Source organism: Oncorhynchus mykiss, chromosome 13 (assembly GCF_057628025.1).
Source record: "Oncorhynchus mykiss isolate SJ-2025 chromosome 13, ASM5762802v1, whole genome shotgun sequence".
Lineage (NCBI taxonomy): Eukaryota > Metazoa > Chordata > Actinopteri > Salmoniformes > Salmonidae > Oncorhynchus > Oncorhynchus mykiss.
In genome coordinates, this window is record NC_143034.1 from 40,092,294 (window position 1) to 40,113,581 (window position 21,288).

Here is a 21,288-nt window from a genome sequence, read left to right on the forward strand (position 1 = left end):
GTCATCCAGGACTCCAGACAAGCTGTTTTGTCACTCAAACATCTTCCCCCATTGGACTGAGTGGTGCTGGACTTCCAGTCTGCGGGTTACACACACAACTTGATAATAGTATTTCTGTAACTTTGGTTGAATTTTAAGTCGTTCTTCAAATCTTGGATGTTCGCCTCTAATGCTGTCTGTCCTTGCTTCCCTCTGATGTTTTCAGGAGGCAAGAGGACATGAGGAATCGAGGAGAGTTTACAGATTCAAAACATTTTCTCCCAACTGAACACGACTCAGCAATAAAATGACATGTCACAAATCACAACACAGGGGCTTTGTGACATCATACTGTTTCTAGACCAGAATGGTCATATTCCAAAGTAAGTCATCACAAAACAAGCTGAAGAGGTTCAACAAAGAGATATTTAAACTTTAATTAAAAGGACAGAGTTGAAACATACATTTACAAAAGACACATTCTAAATAAAACATTATAAATAACATTCCAAGCCATATGATTCTGTCCTCATATTTCATTCACACATCTTGAGACAATCACACACACACAAGGTTTACCATCACAGAGCAGATCATCAACAGTCAAGTCGTGGTTTACTGCAGTGAAATAAAGCATTTCATAAAAAGCTTTTCAGTTCAAAGGGGTAACTTTAAGGTCCCCCTCCAGCACAACCTCCCAAAGGCTGTATAGTATAGCCTACATGCTCCACGACATCCAAAATCCTCCAACCCCAAATGGCACCCTTTTTCCTATAAAGTGCACTAAGTTTTACCATAGCCCTATGGGCCATGGTCAACGTAGTATACTAAATAGGTAATAGGGTGCCTTTTGTGACAGGGAACATTTTTAAATTTTACCTTTTTATTTATACAGGTTTTTTCTCATTGAGATAATATCTCTTTTCCAAGAGACATGGTCCAATAGCAGCAAGGGGAACAACTTTTCAGACAAAACAACTTAAACACTACATTAAACAAAACTATAAACACACATACAGTACAACAATTACATATTACATTAAAAACACAAACATCTTGACTAAAAACGGCTGGCCTAAAAACAATTACACTCTTCTATGATATATACATCGAACAAGTGTTTAAACTCCACCAACAAAACTAGATCATCACATTTTAAAAGAAAAACAAGCCTTATGCTGGTAATAAAATAACATTTTCAGCTTGAGCTTCCTTATCAAGTTCTCTACATGCACAGTTGAAGCTCAGCTTATCATCAACCCACACACCCAAATAGTTGTACACCAACTTGCTCTATAGTATGTCCAGCCAATGTAGCAATGACATGATTTGTAACATGCCTGGCATTTGAAAATACCATGCATTTTGTTTTAACCGAATTTAGAATCAGCTTTAAATCATACAGATTCTGTTGTATGATGTTAAATGCTCTTTGGGCATTTTCAAAAGCTAAAGAAACTACCACCACTTGAATAAAGAACAGTATCATCTGCTTAACAATTAACATCCGCTGTTTCAATAAGATCCCCGATGTTGTTGATATACAAAATGAACAACTGTGGGCCCAAAATAGAACCTTGAGGAACACCTGAGCACACCTCTATGGATTTACAACCATCCGCCATTACACATTGTGTACGATTTGATAGGTAATTTATAAACCAATCTAGAGCATGACCAGTAATTCCACAACATTTTAATCTTTGCACTAACACAGCATGGTCCACGGTGTCAAAAGCCTTCGACAAATCAATAAAAACAGACACATAATGTAACTTCTTATCAAGAGCACAGTGGATGTCATTTAAAATCTTCAATGTTACTGAAACAGTGCTGTGGCCAGACCTAAAACCTGATTGCATTCCATTTAAGATGTTTTCTTGGAAGTAGGTCTTAAGCTGCCTACTAACTAAGGACTCCAGTACCTTTGGCAGTACAGACAATTTTGATATGGGTCGATAGTTGTCAAGTAGCGGGGGATCTCCACCTTTCAAAAGAGGCAGTACAAAAGCAGATTTCCATAACTTGGGGATTTCCTTAACATCAAGCTTAAGGTTAAAAATACATGTTAAGGGGGAGCAATGATGTCTGTGGCTAGGTGGAGGCGGGGGTCTAGTTCATCAGGGCCAGGGGATTGTTTTTAATCAATTTCTTTCAGGGCTTTACACATGTTCCAGTCCACAGGCCTGACAGTGAGACTGCTCCCCCTCCTGTGGAACAACAAGGCTTCTGATTGGGCATCGTCCTACTCTGATTGTCTCTCTGAACTGTCCTTCTCACTCCTTCTCAGCCTCATCAAAGGCCATCCGTTTCAGTAGCCGCCGCTCCTTCCAGTCTCGCATCCGCTCTTTGAAGTCTTCCAGCTCTTTCCTCTGTAACACAGATCGTTCAGTCATAATCAACCACTGTCAATCAAAACCGTTCATTTTAAACTTTATTGATAGATTTTCAATTATGAGGACAGAGACATTGATAACAAATACAACATACTCTGTCTGTCCTTCGATACCCCACCATCAAAACAGTTCTTAACTTCATACGGCTGCAGGGGCAGTATTGAGTAGCTTGGATGAAAAGGTGCCCATTGTAAAACGGCCAGCTCTTCAGTCTCAGTTGCTAATATATGCATATTATTATTAGTATTGGATAGAAAACACTCTAAAGTTTCCAAAACTGTCAAAATATTGTCTGTGAGTATAACAGAACTGATATTGCAGGCGAAACCCTAAGAAAAATCAAAACAGGAAGTGGCTTCTATTTTGAAAACTCCATGTTCCATAGCCTTCCTTTGCTGGATTTAAAGGGATATGAACCAGATTCCTTTTCCTATCGCTTCCTCAAGTTGTCAGTCTTCAGACATTTCAGGCTTTTATTTTGAAAAATTAGCCAGAACGATAACATCGCGTCAAGTGCGCAACAGAATTTGGACAGCCATTGTTTTCCCCTCTCCTACTGTGAAAGACATTTGCGGTTGATATATTATCGATCGATTATAAAAAACGTTTGACATGTTTCTGTGGACATTATGGAAACTATTTGGAATTTGTCTGCGTTGTTGTGACCGCTCTTTCCTGTGCATTTCTGAACATAATGTGACAAACAAACGGAGGTATTTTGGATATAAAAATCATCTTTATAGAACAAACGGAACATTTGTTGTGTAACTGGGAGTCTCGTGAGTGAAAACATCCGGAGATCAAAGGTAAACGATTAATTTGATTGCTTTTCTGATTTTCGTGACCGAGCTACCTGATGCTAAGTGTACTTAATGTTTTATCGCGCAAAAAATCTGACACGACAGGTGGATTAACAAAAGGCTAAACTGTGTTTTCCTATATTGCACTTGTGATTTCATTAATATAAATATTTATAGTAATATTTGTTGTATGTAGCGCTATGCTATTCAGAGGTTGTTGATGACACTTATCCTGATAGGGGGATTGCAGCCATAACAAGATAAAGGGATATTCTACTCAAAATATTATGTTCAATTGTTTTGGGAGTGGGATATTCCTTTAATCTCAAATCTTTACCCTCCAAAAGTATCACTATTAGTAGGCATTGATATTCGTCATACTTCATTGTTCCCAACTTAAGAGAAAATGTGTTACTTTTATTTCTTATTCTTGGGGGGTATTTTTTAAACTGCATTGTTGGTTAAACAACCTCTTTGGGCTAGGGGGCAGTATTTTCACGTCCGGATGAAAAGCGTGCCCAGAGTAAACTGCCTACTACTCAGGCCCAGAAGCTAGGATATGCATATTAATAGATATGGATAGAAAACACTGAAGTTTCTAAAACTGTTTGAATGAGGTCTGAGTATAACAGAATTCATATGGCAGGTGAAAAACCTGAGAAAAATCCAACCAGGAAGTGGGAAATCTGAGGCTTGTTGGTTTTCAAGTGATTGCCTATCCAATATCCAGTGTAAATGGGGTCAGATTGCACTTCCCAAGGCTTCCACTAGTTGTCAACAGTCTTTAGAAAGTTGTTTCAGGCTTCTATTGTGAAAGGGGAGAGAATAAAAGCATTCGGAGTAAGTGGCTCAGCGAAAGCCATCAGTTGTTTATCGTGCGTGGCCGTGAGCTCCGTTCCCTTTCCGTTCTAATGACAACGGAATTGTCCAGTTGGAATATTATTGAAGATTTATGATTAAAAAAAACATCCTAAAGATTGATTATATACATTGTTTGAGATGTTTCTACGAACTTTAATGGAACTTTGACTTTGTCTGGACTTAGTGCCTGCGCTTTGTGCATTTGGATTAGTGAACTAAACGTGCGAACAAAAAAGGAGGTATTTGGACATAAAGATGTACTTTATCGAACATTTATTGTGGAACTGGGATTCCTGGGAGTGCATTCCGATGAAGATCATCAAAGGTAAGTGAATATTTATAACGCTATTTCTGACTTTTGTTGACTCCACAACTTGGCAGATATCTGTATGGCTTGTTTTGGTGGGTGAGCGCTGTACTCGGATTATTGCATGGTATGCTTTTGCCGTAAAGCTTTTTTGAAATCTGACACAGCGGTTGCTTTAAGGAGAAGTGTATCTTTAATCCTATGTATAACACTTGTATCTTTCATCAAAGTTTATGATGAGTATTTCTGTAAATTGATGTGGCTCTCTGCAAATTCACCGGATGTTTGAGGCAAAACATTACTCAACATAACGCGCCAATGTAAACTAAGATTTATGGATAGAAATTTGAACTTTATCGAACAAAACATACATGTATTGTGTAACATGAAGTCCTATGAGTGCCATCTGATGAAGATGGCCAAAGGTTAGAGATAACTCTTCTCTATTTCTGCTTTTTGTGACTCTCTTCGGCTGGAAAATGGTTGTATGTTTTTTGTGACTAGGCACTGACCTAACATAATCGCATGGTATGCTTTCACCATAAAGCCTTTTTGAAATCGGGACACTGTGGTTGGATTAACAAGAAGTTTATCTTTAAAATGGTGTATAACAATTGTATGCTTGGGGAATTTTAATTATGAGATTTCTGTTGTTTGAATTTGGCGCACTGCCATTTCACTGGCTGTTGTCAAATCAATCCCGTTAACGGGATTTGATCCCTAAGAAGTTTTAAGGGCTTGTAAAGCATTTCACTGTAAGGTCTACACTGGTTGTATCCGGCACATGTAACAAATAAAATGTGATTTGATATGTTGGCATGATAACATGACATTATTCACACACTCACATGCATCTTCTCATCAGGTGGGAAAATCTCCCTCTGAAGGTTGTAGAAAAGATCACCATGAAAGAGGAAAGTAAAGTTTAACATTAATGAACATCAGATAAAAACTACTTATGACATGGTCATACACAAAATGTCAGAATTTGCTTTAGTTTGTCAGAGAGTACTGTCAACATTTTCAGACATTTTCAGACAATATAATAATGTGTAGCCTAAACAAAGTTTAAAGTACTGAAAGAATGAACCAGAGCCTAATAACCCTTTGGACTTTATTATGTATTAGCCTCAACAATTGTTATGCATGTAGCAACTGTTGTCTCCGGCTGAAGCAACCTTAGTTCTATGTACTTTTAATCATTAAATAAAATAAAATGAATCAAATCAACCAATCAATCAAGATAAGACCACACTAACCTTCCTCTTCACAATATATTCTTCAAAATACTCTGCTTGGTTGGAGATCCAGAACATGGTCACAGGGAAAGACAGATACAGCATCATCTGATTACAAAAAAATGCAGACACAATAAACAACTATTTCAAGTCACTACCATCTCTTTGTCAGACATGTTACATGAGTCAATATAATAGATAACAACATTGATTTGTGTATCAGTGAGCACGAATGTCATCAGTCAACAATCAGGCAGTTGGTGCTTTCAAGACAACTGGGACCTCGGGGAAAAAATGACGTCAGTGATCTTCAAGTCGGAACTCTAGAAAGATGCCATTGATTCCATCTTGGAATTCCGAGTTGTATGCTGCTTCAAAGCGATTTTTCCCCAGTAGGAGCTCCCACCCCCAAATATTTGTATTATTTTACTGGGTGTACTAACCGGCTTCACAAAACACAGACCACGTGTAACCATGCCAGTCCAGGACCTCCACATCCGGCTTCTTCACCTGCAGGATCCTCTGAGTCCAGACACCGAGACAGCAGATGAAACTGTGGGTTGGCACAACTGAAGAATTTCTGCACAAACTGTCAAAACCCATCTCAGGGAAGCTCATCTGCATGCTCTTCGTCATCACCATATTCTTGCCCTGACCGCAGTTCGGCGTTCAACTTCAGGGGGTTAATGCAGTTCCATCTACCGCAGTCACGGCTACCAGACGGCACTCAACTTCCTGCTGCAAATGCTCACCTTCGATGGCCACTTGCATGCTGGAGAAGTGTGCACTTCATGGATATATCCCGGTTTCAACTGAACTGGGAAGATAGCATGTATGGCTTCACGTGGGCGAGCAATTTGCTGATGTCAACAATGTGAACAGTGTGCATACTCAGACATGTCACCCATTGAGCCTGTTTAGGATGCTCTGGATCAACATGTATGATGGCGTGTTTCACAATCAACAGCCTGATCAAGTCTATAAGAAGGCGATGTCGTGCTGCATGAGGCAAATAGTGTTCACAACAGATACTGACTGGTTCTTATCCACACCCCTACCTTTATTTTATATGTATCTGTGACCAACAGTTCCATATCTGTATTAGCAGTCATGTGAAATCCATAGATTTGGGCCTAATGAATGTGTCAATCGACAGATTTCCTTATATTAACTGTAACTCTGTAAAATCTTTGAAATTGTTGGATGTTGCGTTTACATTTTTGTTCAGTGTATATATGGAGGACACAGGTATGTGGATTGTTTTTCTAAATTTGAAATAAATTATTTTCTTTATTGTGTACAAAATATATAAGGGTCACTATCTAAATATCAGTCAGAGCGTTAATCAAAGCTCAGAATGCTTATGTTGATCTGACTGAGTTCTAATCGTGCCTGCCTCTTTGCAAATGAGTGGAATCATGAATAGTGGTTTGTTCATTATGTTCGGATGTGTCCCCCAGATTTGCCTTTAAGCAGCACATTCACAACTCTCTGAAATGGCTAACTCCGCCCTCTCGCGGCACAGGCCAATGGCCTGACGCTTCGATCACACTGATAGCGTCAATGCATTTTGGCACACCAGAAGTACATTAATTTCCAATCGAACGCTGTGTTCGCGTTGGAGAAGCAGTTGCAGTGCATTCTGTGTGGTGCATAAGATGTAAGAACGTACGCATCAAAATGTATGCATAGACGGCTTGACAGAAATGGTAGCAGAAGGTGAATGTTGAACTTTTGTTGCACACATATCCAGATGATGCTGCGGACCATTTTGCGCAATAACGCTATCGGTGTGATAGAGGCGTGAAGCAAACTACCCCAACACGCAGTAAGCTCAAGTAGACAACTTGAGATGCCGCTGACAGTGTTTACAAGATGCCGGACAAAATACATTCCCCAAAAGAAACAAAAACATACTGAGAATGAGTGCAAAACTGGTAAATAGTCACTTTGATTATATATACACTGCACAAAAAAATAAAGGGAACACTAAAATAACACATCCTAGATCTGAATTAATGAAATATTATTATTAAATACTTTTTTCTTTACATAGTAGAATGTGCTGACAACAAAATCAAACAAAAATTATCAATGGAAATCAAATTTATCAACCCATGGAGGTCTGGATTTGGAGTCACACTCAAAATTAAAGTGGAAAACCACACTACAGGCTGATCCAACGTTGATGTAATGTCCTTAAAAACAAGTCAAAATTAGGCTCAGTAGTGTGTGTGGCCTCCACGTGCCTGTATGACCTCCCTACAACACCTGGGCATGCTCCTGATGAGGCGGCGGATGGTCTCCTGAGGGATCTCCTCCCAGACCTGGACTAAAGCATCCGCCAACTCCTGGACAGTCTGTGGCATTGGTGGATGGAGCGAGACATGATGTCCCAGATGTGCTCAATTGGATTCAGGTCTGGGGAACGGGCGGGCCAGTCCATAGCATCAATGCCTTCCTCTTGCAGGAACTGCTGACACACTCCAGCCACATGAGGTCTAGCATTTTCTTGCATTAGGAGGAACCCAGGGCCAACCACCCCAGCATATGGTCTCACAAAAGGTCTGAGGATCTCATCTCGGTACCTATTGGCAGGCAGGCTACCTCTGGCGAGCACATGGAGGGCTGTGCGGCCCCCCAAAGAAATGCCACCCCACACCATGACTGACCAAGTCACTACCATCATGACCCACCGCCAAACCGGTCATGCTGGAGAATGTTGCAGGCAGCAGAATGTTCTCCACGGCGTCTCCAGACTGTCACATGTGCTCAGTGTGAACCTGCTTTCATCTGTGAAGAGCACAGGGCGCCAGTGGCGAATTTGCCAACCTTGGTGTTCTCTGGCAAATGCCAAACGTCCTGCACGGTGTTGGGCTGTAAGCACAACCCCCACCTGTGGACGTCGGGCCCTCATACCACCCTCATGGAGTCTGTTTCTGACCGTTTGAGCAGACACATGCACATTTGTGGCCTGCTGGAGGTCATTTTGCAGGGCTCTGGCAGTGCTCCTCCTGCTCCTCCTTGCACAAAGGCAGAGGTAGCGGTCCTGCTGCTGGGTTGTTGCCCTCCTACGGCCTCCTCCACATCTCCTGATGTACTGGCCTGTCTCCTGGTAGCGCCTCCATGCTCTGGACACTACGCTGACAGACACAGCAAACCTTCTTGCCACAGCTCGCATTGATGTGCCATCCTGGATGAGCTGCACTACCTGAGCCACTTGTGTGGGTTGTAGACTCCGTCTCATGCTACCACTAGAGTGAAAGCACCGCCAGCATTCAAAAGTGACCAAAACATCAGCCAGGAAGCATAGGAACTGAGAAGTGGTCTGTGGTCTCCAGCTGCAGAACCACTCCTTTATTGAGGGTGTCTTGCTAATTGCCTATAATTTCCACCTGTTGTCTATTCCATTTGCACAACAGCATGTAAAATGTATTGTCAATCAGTGTTGCTTCCTAAGTGGACAGTTTGATTTCACAGAAGTGTGATTGACTTGGAGTTACATTGTGTTGTTTAAGTGTTCCCTTTATTTTTTTGAGCAGTGTGTATATATATATATATATATATATATATATAGATATATAGATAGATAGATAGATAGATAGATAGATAGATAGATAGATAGATAGATAGATATATATCTCAGTCACTAAGGTGGCTAGCAGCCGGAAGACTTCTAAGCTAACGTTAAACGGAGCCTACTGAGGAAGGAGCAAAAAATATGCTACAAAATTCTAATAATAACTTTGCTTTACAGAGAGTAGGCTACTGACGCTCAGTGGTGAGGCTGAGGTGGGCTGAAATGCATGCAGGAGGGAGCAGAGGAGACAGAGAAAGAGAGGGGAAGCAAGCAGAGATAGAGGTTAGTACTGTGGTTCCCAAACCTGGGGACTAGGTGCCATTGGGAGTCCCCTGAATTTTTTTTTACTAATCTTATCAAACAAGTTAAAACAAAAAAAAGATGTGGATATGTTCATATTGAAACACATGGCCTATATTTGCTATAGGCCAAGATTAAAATGCAAACAATACAGTTCTAAAAAATAAAAATAAAAAAAGTAATACGTTTTCGTTTCGTCAATGATGTCAGTTTGAATCATTCCGGGGTATAACATTACAATTGTATAGCTATTAGGCTATGTGTTTGTAGATTGAATAAAGTGAATGAACCTACTGCAGCCAATGTGGTTGCTGGGGTCATTTTTCCTTGTTTTTGCTGTTCTCCAAATAGCATTTTTAAAATGTGTTTTAATTGTATAGAAATTCAGTAAATACGTTTCAACTTTCAAATACACCGAATAAAACTCAAACCCTGGTTACCGCCCTGCTGGTTAAAGGATCATTTGTAGAAAACAGCTAGCTACATTTTGAAGTGTTGCATTTAGAGTCAAGTGGGTGGCCAACGTGGTAAGTCTAAATTAATAAATTTTTTGTTAATCACGTCCATCAATATCGAGCTGAAATAAATAGAACATGGGGCAAACTTTTAGGGTGTAGCGCTGTTTAAACTAACACTATTCAAACGGCACACAGACACTTGGAATAACCTATACATGGTTGGTTAGATGAGAACTTGTAGGCTTATATCTATATTTTGGAGTGTTGGATGTTGATTTCAGGAGGCTGCCATCACGGAAAAGGGAACAGACCACTTTTTCCTGTTAACTTATACGAATCAAGACGTGGCATAGGATATAAACAGTGACAACGGTTGGCTGATATTTAAGTAATAGTTTGACTGTCAAATCGATGTATTGGTTTGAGGCACGCAACTTTTATAGAGACCATGCCGAATTTTCCGTGCAAAAGTGTGTGTAACAAAATCACAGGTACAAAACCAAAAATACTGATCTGATCTGTTAAAGCTGCAATATTAACATTTTGCACAACCCTACCAAATTAATATATATATATATATATATATCTCAATCATTCTCATTGAACACAGGTATAAGATGCGGTAGATATGCTCTATTTGCACGTTATCTATGCTTCCGGTTCTTAAGTTTCGTTTTTGCAAATTTTACATAAGATTTTGTACACCAGCGTCAAACAGCCTAAAATACAATATTTTTGGTTATTGAAAAGATTTCACAGCAGTTTAGATGATACAATGATTCTCTACACTATACATTGTTTTGTCAAATGAAATAATTTTAGCAACCAGGAAATGGAGGCTTGACTTCTGCATATTGCACCTTTAAAGAAATCAATTTTATATCATCCTGATGACTATAAACTTTTAAACTAACATCACCAATCTGAGACAAGAAGGATATGTAATTACACAACATTTTGTGGGTTGAAAATGCAAGCTTGTGTAAAGTAGTAACAAACTATCCACGTTAGGGAAATTAGCACAATATACAATAATTTAATATGGCAAAATAATTTACTTGTCACATGCTTCGTAAACAGGTGTAGGCTAACAATGTTAATTTAAGATGATAGTATGTTGCCCACTCAACCTACTGAAGAATGACATGCATGTCAATCAGCGCTCAAAACTAGAGCCTATTGTCTAGTGTCTGTGTAGCAGCCTGAACGTTTGACATCCCTACTTTTTCGTAGCAGGTTAACTTAAGATAATTAACGTAGCAGGTTAGGCGACTGAGGTTAAAGTTAGGAAAAGGGTTAGCGAATATGCTCTCCTAAACTGCTACGAAAAATCACTATCGAAGTGGCGTGAAAAGAGTGTGTCCCCTAAAATAATATCAGTGTTGTCGAGGACGATGTTACGTGACCACTTGAATAGCTAGCGAATGTACTGTAACGATCTACCACAATACAGAGCATTTCGCATGCAGTCTATTTTCTTGTTGCAGTTAAGATCCTTTACAAAAGAAACATTGTACCCTCGTGTATGCTATTTATCACGTCATTATGATTGAACGAACAAACATATTTTACTCACACGAAACACCTCTATCTTCACCCCCCATGTTTACGCTGTTGCTGACCCAACCTTTACACTGTACTTCCTGGTTTTAGGGTTTCGTCTTTTCATAAAATATCCAATCAGTGACTAGAGTCCCATTTCTTTACGGTCAGCGCTATTCGCGGTCCTTGGTACCGCCTTTGATACTGTAAGCCATAGGTTTATTTTTAATACCCCCCCCCACTTTTTTTTTTTTTTTTTACATTTGGAAATGTCTTTATTAAATCAATAAGAACTCTTTACAATGGAAGTAATAGCTCTGTAAAACCACACCACCTACATTTGAAGTCAACAGAGGAGTGAGGCAAGGTTGCCCAATTAGTCCATTCCTCTACTTCTTGACAGCTCAGTTTTTTTGTTGGTTTTTTTTCACCTTTATTTAACCAGGTAGGCAAGTTGAGAACAAGTTCTCATTTACAATTGCGACCTGGCCAAGATAAAGCAAAGCAGTTCGACAGATACAACAACACAGAGTTACACATGGAGTAAAACAAACATACAGTCAATAATACAGTAGAAAAATAAGTCTATATACAATGTGAGCAAATGAGGTGAGATAAGGGAGGTAGGCAAAAAAGGCCATGGTGGTGAAGTAAATACAATATAGCAATTAAAAAATAAATAAAATAAACACTGGAATGGTAGATTTGCAGTGGATGAATGTGCAAAGTAGAGATAGATATAATGGGGGTGCAAAGGAGCAAAATAAAGAAATACAGTAGGGGGAGAGTTTGGGCTAAATTATAGATGGGCTATGTACAGGTGCAGTAATCTGTGAGCTGCTCTGACAGCTGGTGCTTAAAGCTAGTAGTGAGGGGGATAAGTGTTTCCAGTTTCAGAGATTTTTGCAGTTCGTTCCAGTCATAGGCAGCAGAGAACTGGAAGGAGAGGCGGCCAAAGTAAGAATTGGTTTTGGGGGTGACCAGAGAGATATACCTGCTGGAGCACGTGCTACAGGTGGGTGCTGCTATGGTGACCAGCGAGGTAAGATAAGGGGGAACTTTACCTAGCAGGGTCTTGTAGATGACCTGGAGCCAGTGGGTTTGGCGACGAGTATGAAGCGAGGGCCAGCCAACGAGAGCGTACAGGTCGCAGTGGTGGGTAGTATATTATAGTATTATAGTATTCAGAAGCTAGTTAGCTTATTTACTGGCTAATCGTTAGTACTCAGCTAACCACGGTTTGTGGTCATCGGCTGTCCTTTGGCTCGAGAATCTATCGCCAGTTTTGTACGGCGCGGTGCAGCGCAGCACGGCTCGGAACGGAACATACCGGATTTCGGCCGCTGGCTCTGGACATCCATACCTGGATCTCACAGCTAGCTAGCTGCTATCCGTGTGACTATCGTCTTTCGTTGATTCCGGAGCTAACATCAATTGTTCCGGAGCTAGCCAGCTGAAGAGTTCCATCAATCACTCCTGGGCTGCAGTCACCTATCCGGACCCGTTTTGCTGCCTACGCGGAGCCCCACCGGGCCTTCACAGTTGGACTGCCGACGTTGTCTACCCGAGGGAATTGTCCGGCTGGCTCCTCCGGCGCAACGTTGCCTGGGCGCCCATCTGCGGCCTGCTAGCCATTGGCTATCTTATCGGCTGCTATCTGAATAGACAATCGGACAATTTTTATTTTATTTTAATTTATTTATTTATTTTTCTTCTTGGGCCTCTATGACTATATCTATTGTTTTTATTTTTGTTGTTGTTGTGTGATTTGGATTAATCCCCTCTACCACACGGAAACCCACTAATCTACTGACGGAACGCAAGAGTTGGCTAATAACAGACCTCCATTCTATGCTAGCTTGCTCCTATGCTAGCTTGCTACCGATTTAGCTGTCTAAATCGCCGTGACCCCCAACCAACCTCTCCACTCACTGGACCCTTTTGATCACTCGACTGAGCATGCCTCTCCTTAATGTCAATATGCCTTGTCCATTGCTGTTCTGGTTAGTGTTTATTGGCTTATTTCACTGTAGAGCCTCTAGTCCTGCTCATTATACCTTATCCAACCTATTAGTTCCACCACCCACACATGCAATGACATCTCCTGGTTTCAATGATGTTTCTAGAGAAAATATCTCTCTCTTCATCACTCAATACCTAGGTTTACCTCCACTGTATTCACATCCTACCTTACCTTTGTCTGTACATTATACCTTGATGCTATTTTATCGCCCCCAGAAACCTCCTTTTACTCTCTGTTCCAGACGTTCTAAACGACCAATTCTTATTGCTTTTAGCCGCACCCTTATTCTACTCCTACTCTGTTCCTCTGGCGATGTAGAGGTGAATCCAGGCCCTGCAGTGCCTAGCTCCACTCCTATTCCCCAGGCGCTCTCTTTTGACGACTTCTGTAACCGTAATAGCCTTGGTTTCATGCATGTTAACATTAGAAGCCTCCTCCCTAAGTTTGTTCTATTCACTGCTTTAGCACACTCTGCCAACCCGGATGTTCTAGCTGTGTCTGAATCCTGGCTTAGGAAGACCACCAAAAATTCAGACATTTTAATTCCAAACTACAACATTTTCAGACAAGATAGAACTGCCAAAGGGGGCGGTGTTGCAATCTACTGCAAAGATAGCCTGCAGAGTTCTGTCCTACTATCCAGGTCTGTACCCAAACAATTTGAACTTCTACTTTTAAAAATCCACCTCTCTAAAAACAAGTCTCTCACCGTTGTCGCCTGCTATAGACCACCCTCTGCCCCCAGCTGTGCTCTGGACACCATATGTGAACTGATTGCCCCCCATCTATCTTCAGAGCTTGTGCTGCTAGGCGACCTAAACTAGAACATGCTTAACACCCCAGCCATCCTACAATCTAAACTTGATGCCCTCAACCTCACACAAATTATCAATGAACCTACCAGGTACCTCCCCAAAGCCTTAAACACGGGCACCCTCATAGATATCATCCTAACCAACTTGCCCTCTAAATACACCTCTGCTGTTTTCAACCAAGATCTCAGCGATCACTGCCTCCATCCGTAATGGGTCAGCGGTCAAACGACCTCCACTAGTCACTGTAAAACGCTCCCTGAAACACTTCAGCGAGCAGGCCTTTCTAATCGACCTGGCCGGGGTATCCTGGAAGGATATTGATCTCATCCCGTCAGTAGAGGATGCCTGGATCTTTTTTTTAAATGCCTTCCTAACCATCTTAAATAAACATGCCCCATTCAAGAAATTTAGAACCAGGAACAGATATAGCCCTTGGTTCTCCCCAGACCTGACTGCCCTTAACCAACACAAAAACATCCTATGGCGTTCTGCATTAGCATCGAACAGCCCCCGTGATATGCAGCTGTTCAGGGAAGCTAGAAACCATTATACACAGGCAGTTAGAAAAGCCAAGGCTAGCTTTTCAAGCAGAAATTTGCTTCCTGCAACACTAACTCAAAAAAGTTCTGGGACACTGTAAAGTCCATGGAGAATAAGAACACCTCCTCCCAGCTGCCCACTGCACTGAAGATAGGAAACACTGTCACCACTGATAAATCCACCATAGTTGAGAATTTCAATAAGCATTTTTCTACGGCTGGCCATGCTTTCCACCTGGCTACTCCTACCCCGGTCAACAGCACTGCACCCCCCACAACAACTCGCCCAAGCCTTCCCCATTTCTCCTTCTCCAAAATCTGCTCAGCTGATGTTCTGAATGAGCTGCAAAATCTGGACCCCTACAAATCAGCCGGGCTAGACAATCTGGACCCTTTCTTTCTAAAATGATCTGCCAAAATTGTTGCCACCCCTATTACTAGCCTGTTCAACCTCTCTTTCGTGTCGTCTGAGATTCCCAAAGATTGGAAAGCAGCTGCGGTCATCCCCCTCTTCAAAGGGGGTGACACTCTTGACCCAAACTGCTACAGACCTATATCTATCCTACCATGCCTTTCTAAGGTCTTCGAAAGCCAAGTCAACAAACAGATTACCGACCATTTCGAATCTCACCATACCTTCTCTGCTATGCAATCTGGTTTCAGAGCTGGTCATGGGTGCACCTCAGCCACGCTCAAGGTCCTAAATGATATCTTAACCGCCATCGATAAGAAACATTACTGTGCAGCCGTATTCATTGATCTGGCCAAGGCTTTCGACTCTGTCAATCACCACATCCTCATCGGCAGACTCGACAGCCTTGGTTTCTCAAATGATTGCCTCGCCTGGTTCACCAACTACTTCTCTGATAGAGTTCAGTGTGTCAAATCGGAGGGTCTGCTGTCCGGACCTCTGGGAGTCTCTATGGGGGTGCCACAGGGTTCAATTCTTGGACCGACTCTCTTCTCTGTATACATCAATGAGGTCGCTCTTGCTGCTGGTGAGTCTCTGATCCACCTCTACGCAGACGACACCATTCTGTATACTTCTGGCCCTTCTTTGGACACTGTGTTAACAACCCTCCAGGCAAGCTTCAATGCCATACAACTCTCCTTCCGTGGCCTCCAATTGCTCTTAAATACAAGTAAAACTAAATGCATGCTCTTCAACCGATCGCTACCTGTACCTACCCGCCTGTCCAACATTACTACTCTGGACAGCTCTGACTTAGAATACGTGGACAACTACAAATACTTAGGTGTCTGGTTAGACTGTAAACTCTCCTTCCAGACCCATATCAAACATCTCCAATCCAAAGTTAAATCTAGAATTGGCTTCCTATTTCGCAACAAAGCATCCTTCACTCATGCTGCCAAACATACCCTTGTAAAACTGACCATCCTACCAATCCTCGACTTTGGCGATGTCATTTACAAAATAGCCTCCAATACCCTACTCAACAAATTGGATGCAGTCTATCACAGTGCAATCCGTTTTGTCACCAAAGCCCCATATACTACCCACCATTGCGACCTGTACGCTCTCGTTGGCTGGCCCTCGCTTCATACTCGTCGCCAAACCCACTGGCTCCATGTCATCTACAAGACCCTGCTAGGTAAAGTCCCCCCTTATCTCAGCTCGCTGGTCACCATTGCATCTCCCACCTGTAGCACACGCTCCAGCAGGTATATCTCTCTAGTCACCCCCAAAACCAATTATTTCTTTGGCCGCCTCTCCTTCCAGTTCTCTGCTGCCAATGACTGGAACGAACTACAAAAATCTCTGAAACTGGAAACACTTATCTCCCTCACTAGCTTTAAGCACCAACTGTCAGAGCAGCTCACAGATTACTGCACCTGTACATAGCCCACCTATAATTTAGCCCAAACAACTACCTCTTTCCCTACTGTATTTTATTTATTTATTTATTTTGCTCCTTTGCACCCCATTATTTTTATTTCTACTTTGAACATTCTCCCATTGCAAATCTACCATTCCAGTGTTTTACTTGCTATATTGTATTTACTTTGCCACCATGGCCTTTTTGCCTTTACCTCCCTTATCTCACCTCATTTGCTCACATCGTATATAGACTTGTTTATACTGTATTATTGACTGTATGTTTGTTTTACTCCATGTGTAACTCTGTGTCGTTGTATGTGTCGAACTGCTTTGCTTTATCTTGGCCAGGTCGCAATTGTAAATGAGAACTTGTTCTCAACTTGCCTACCTGGTTAAATAAAGGTGAAATAAAAAAAATTAAATAAAAAATATGGGGCTTTGGTGACAAAACGGATGGCACTGTGATAGACTGCATCCAATTTATTGAGTAGGGTATTGGAGGCTATTTTGTAAATGACGTCGCCTAAGTCGAGGATCTGTAGGATGGTCAGTTTTACGAGGGTATGTTTGGCAGCATGAGTGAAGGAGGCTTTGTTGCGAAATAGGAAGCCAATTCTAGATTTAACTTTGGATTAGAGATGTTTGATGTGTGTCTGGAAGGAGAGTTTACAGTCTAACCAGACACCTAGGTATTTGTAGTTGTCCACATATTCTAAGTCAGAACCGTCCAGAGTAGTGATGTTGGACGGGCGGGCAGGTGCAGGCAGCGATCGGTTGAAGAGCATGCATTTAGTTTTACTTGTATTTAAGAGCAATTGGAGCCCATGGAAGGAGAGTTGTAGGCATTGGAGCTCGTCTGGAGTCCAAAGAAGGGCCAGAAGTATACAGAATTGTGTCATCTGCATAGAGGTGGATCAGAGACTCACCAGCAGCAAGAGCGACATCATTGATGTATACAGAGAAGAGAGTCGGTCCAAGAATTGAACCCTGTGGCACCCCCATAGAAACTGCCAGAGGCCCGGACAACAGGCCCTCCGATTTGACACACTGAACTCTATCAGAGAAATAGTTGGTGAACCAGGCGAGGCAATCATTTGAGAAACCAAGGCTGTCGAGTCTGCCGATGAGGATGTGGTGATTGACAGAGTCGAAAGCCTTGGCCAGGTCAATGAATACTGCTGCACAGTATTGTTTCTTATCGATGGCGGTTAAGATATCATTTAGGACCTTGAGCGTGGCTGAGGTGCACCCATGACCAGCTCTGAAACCAGATTGCATAGCGGAGAAGGTATGGTGGGATTCGAAATGGTCGGTAATCTGTTTGTTGACTTGGCTTTCGAAGACCTTAGAAAGGCAGGGTAGGATAGATATAGGTCTGTAGCAGTTTGGGTCAAGTGTCCCAGTTTGAAGAGGGGGATGACCGCAGCTGCTTTCCAATCTTTGGGAATCTCAGACGACACGAAAGAGAGGTTGAACAGGCTAGTAAATAGGGGTTGCAACAATTTCGGCAGATAATTTTAGAAAGAAAGGGTCCAGATTGTCTAGCCCGGCTGATTTGTAGGGGTCCAGATTTTGCAGCTCATTCAGAACATCAGCTGACTGGATTTGGGAGAAGGAGAAATGGGGAAGGCTTGGTTGCGAGTTGCTGTGGGGGGCGCAGTGCTGTTGACCGGGGTAGGGGTAGCCAGGTGGAAAGCATGGCCAGCCGTAGAAAAATGCTTTTTGAAATTCTCAATTATAGTGGATTTATCGGTGGTGACAGTGTTTCCTATCCTCGGTGCAGTGGGCAGCTGGGAGGAGGTGTTCTTATTCTCCATGGACTTTACAGTGTCCCAGAACTTTTTTGAGTTTGTGTTGCAGGATTTGAAAAGTTTTACATCTACTAGTATCCCAGAATTCCTTTACGGGTATTACGATAGATTAAATAATTAACACCTTTGCATAATCAAAACAGCTTATATTAAAGTTCACAGTTGGCTAGTGTTATGTAAATGCAAGCTCAAAAGAAGCAGTGGCCTGGCTTTGGCCCCAGGTGAGAGCAGGTGCCCATGTAAATGAAAGTTCGAGCCTTTTGGGTAAACGCTTGTGCGTTGCTTTGCCATGTGGTATAATGAACTGAAGTAGATAAACCAATGAAGAAGCTGATAATGTGTAGCGTGATCATTTTTGTTGTGATGCAGCGCATGTGATTGTGAAGACTAAAATGTACGGTATAGCAATGTACTAATGCAACCTGTGCGTGTACGCGGCGTTACGTACTTCACGTTCTGTCTGCGCATGACGTCACCGACGACGAGAGGTGTTTGTTCTGGATCCTGGGAAAGAAAGATCCCGCGCACCTTGACAACCGAATAAACGAGGTAAAACGTATTCGTTTTTTTTTTTTTCACACCGTGTGAATGCACGCCTTTATAAAGTAATGTATTTCACACGAAGCTCCTGTTGAGCACAAATCTAAGGACTTCGTCGTTTGAGGTCGACGTAGCGTGCGCCTACAGGGAGCGAGCGGTCTGTAAAGGCCTGCTACTGAGACACGGGAATTAAACAAGCTAACTAAGATATCCCTTTCTAATATCTCTGACTAAGCTAACAAAAAACGAACCCTTCAGTGTTAACGTTATGCCCTAGTATTGTCTTGATTACATCACAACCTACTTCATTTGGATTTCCACGGGCCTCTCTTAACACAAGATTACAGTAACGTTAGCTAAGCTAACTGTATCAACTAGCTACCTATCATCACTAGTATTAGATAAGTACCTTTCCACAGGTCGTTGACTTGGCTAGTTGTTGGCCAGCTAACAACAACAGTATTGACATCTAGTTGATTAGCTAGCAAGTAAGACAACTAAAGTTGCTTTCGTATGAGCTCAGCTTGCTGTGTTGGATGGTATGCGCGAGACTACCTAACCTTTTGGGAATACTGGTACAAAAATTGTTACGTAGTTAGCTTACATTCTAGAAGAGAAGATACGCAAGAAACACATGATTTTCAGTTCAGTAGGTCGCTAACTAGCTGGATTTTTAACAAATGGTCACTTTCCAAATTTAACGAGGATGAACGTGTTTACTTCTCACATATCTGGCCTGACAATGACAAGTGACTGTTCATACAACGCCATTGTCGTTCCCTCAACTGGATTTGAAGTAGGTAATATTTCGTAACTACGCCAAGGATCCACCACTGTAATGTTAACTTAGCTTGCTAGCTAACGTTAGCTGCTTCGGACTGGACTCTTTGTATATCTAACGAGACTTCGTTTTAAGCGTGTTCTCTTGCTCGGTTTGGCGAAACCGTGACATCTGCACTTATGCAGTTGCCACTAGAGTAATATAGTAACAAAACATTTGAAAAGGCGTTTGGGATTTTGAATAGGGACTTGAAGCTGCTTGCTTGCAGTCGCCATTTTGTGTTGTCCCAGGAGGTCTGAAGAGAAGTGGAAAAACGTTGGTGGTTTATAGAACAGATGTAAGGAAACAAGCCGAATTGTCATATTTTGTTTGTCTAAAATCTCATCCATAGAGTGAACATTGTTGGTGTATTTCAAGTACAGTATCGTAGCCTTGTTTTCCGTGACAATTTCGCTGCTGCTGTCGACGCTGTACTTTCGTTTTGACTGGTTACTCTCGACTTTGGCATACCGTTAGTATCCTCTGATTAGGGTTAGAACAAGCATTTCACGTATTGATGTTGCCCAGGCCTTGTATTTGTATCCTTAAGTACACACACTTCACTTAATGGTATTTTTCCTACTCTATGTACCAGGACCCCTCGGGGGCTGTCACCTCTTTTTCTCTGTTGCATTGCTTTTCTGACAATCAATTGCATTTACCATTAACGTTATTGGTTAAGTTGAATTGCTTTTATGAAGCTTTTAGGTTAGTGTGTTTATGTCCATCCGTATCTATCTACACTGGTACCAAATGCATCTGGATTTGTGTCAAAGGGCAGTGGAAATAGTTAGGGAGCATCCAATAAAATGTGCTGTAAACAGGAGGGGTGTTGAGTTTAGAAGAAGAACAGGAGAATTTGGCTAAACCCTTTGATCAAGTTAAATGTGTGACGACTCCACTATTTCCAGAAAAATGCATGTTAAATATTCACAATATTAGTAGAGCGAGAAAGTTAGGGCTATATTAATTCAGGATGAAAAATAATAATTTTTTAAACTGCTATTTTTTAAACAGGTTAGCACTAAAACTATAAAATGCATAAAGTTCCACGTGAATTCACAATGCAGCTTTGCTGCAGCTGGCAATGGTTTGGGTCCCACAGTGCATCCCTTTCATAAGATTAAACATTGCACCTGTACTGCCATTACTGTATTTCTTTCTCATTTAACTGCTTGCCATACAGGACTTTGCTGCTGTCGCTTGTCTTTTGCTGCCATTTTCCAACTGTTAACAATGATGGCTTAATAGTGGGTAGTTGACTCAAATAATTGATGAATCGACTCCTACGATGTAGTATTTTTGGAACGGAGGAGTGATTAGTTGCCCTACTTCCGAGAACACAGACACTCGCATCTTTCATAGCTAGCTACAGAGGGACGGGGAGAGGGGCACAGTATAAGCAGGTTGACCACCAGGTCGACAGTCAAAACCGTGCA

The 21,288-nt window shown here is 41.8% G+C and overlaps 2 protein-coding genes across 18 annotated transcripts in view; one reads left to right on the plus strand and one right to left on the minus strand.

The window, feature by feature from the left end:
• Positions 1–387: 387 nt before the first annotated feature.
• LOC110485140 (protein PET100 homolog, mitochondrial) lies at positions 388–19,582 on the minus strand. 3 transcript variants are annotated; one of them, XM_090196187.1, is made up of 5 exons: positions 11,496–11,563; positions 6,025–6,134; positions 5,603–5,689; positions 5,192–5,224; positions 388–2,351 (listed from the first exon to the last, which is right to left on the minus strand). In XM_090196187.1, the coding sequence occupies exons 2-5, from the start codon at positions 6,076–6,078 to the stop codon at positions 2,256–2,258; spliced, it is 270 nt and encodes an 89-aa protein (XP_090052313.1). In that variant the 5' UTR covers positions 6,079–6,134; positions 11,496–11,563; the 3' UTR covers positions 388–2,255. The 3 variants fall into 3 exon arrangements, with proteins under 3 accessions (XP_090052313.1, XP_090052312.1, XP_021411884.2); XM_090196186.1 differs by lacking the exons at positions 6,025–6,134; positions 11,496–11,563 and adding an exon at positions 19,439–19,582; XM_021556209.3 differs by lacking the exon at positions 6,025–6,134 and having other exon boundaries at positions 11,496–11,590.
• The window catches only part of LOC110485141 (bromodomain-containing protein 4), a 57,334-nt gene continuing 54,977 nt past the window's right edge, over positions 18,932–21,288 (plus strand). For 4 of the 15 annotated variants that reach the window (XM_036940746.2, XM_090196164.1, XM_090196166.1 and 1 more), the window contains exon 1: positions 19,573–19,825. The gene's annotated coding sequence lies outside the window, so the exon portion shown is untranslated. Of the gene's footprint in view, positions 20,148–21,288 lie in introns of all 15 variants that reach the window. The other 11 variants (XM_036940745.2, XM_090196163.1, XM_036940748.2 and 8 more) reach the window with 8 other exon arrangements.

Coding starts and splice junctions, on each gene's coding strand:
- LOC110485140 (XM_090196186.1), bottom strand. CDS start 19,498: ATGTCAATACTGTTGTTGTTAGCTGGCCAACAACTAGCCAAGTCAACG. Junction 5,690..19,438: donor AGTCAACGACCTGTGGAAAG/GTACTTATCTAA, acceptor TTTTGTAATCAG/ATGATGCTGTATCTGTCTTT. Junction 2,352..5,191: donor CACCTGATGAGAAGATGCAT/GTGAGTGTGTGA, acceptor TCTGTGTTACAG/AGGAAAGAGCTGGAAGACTT.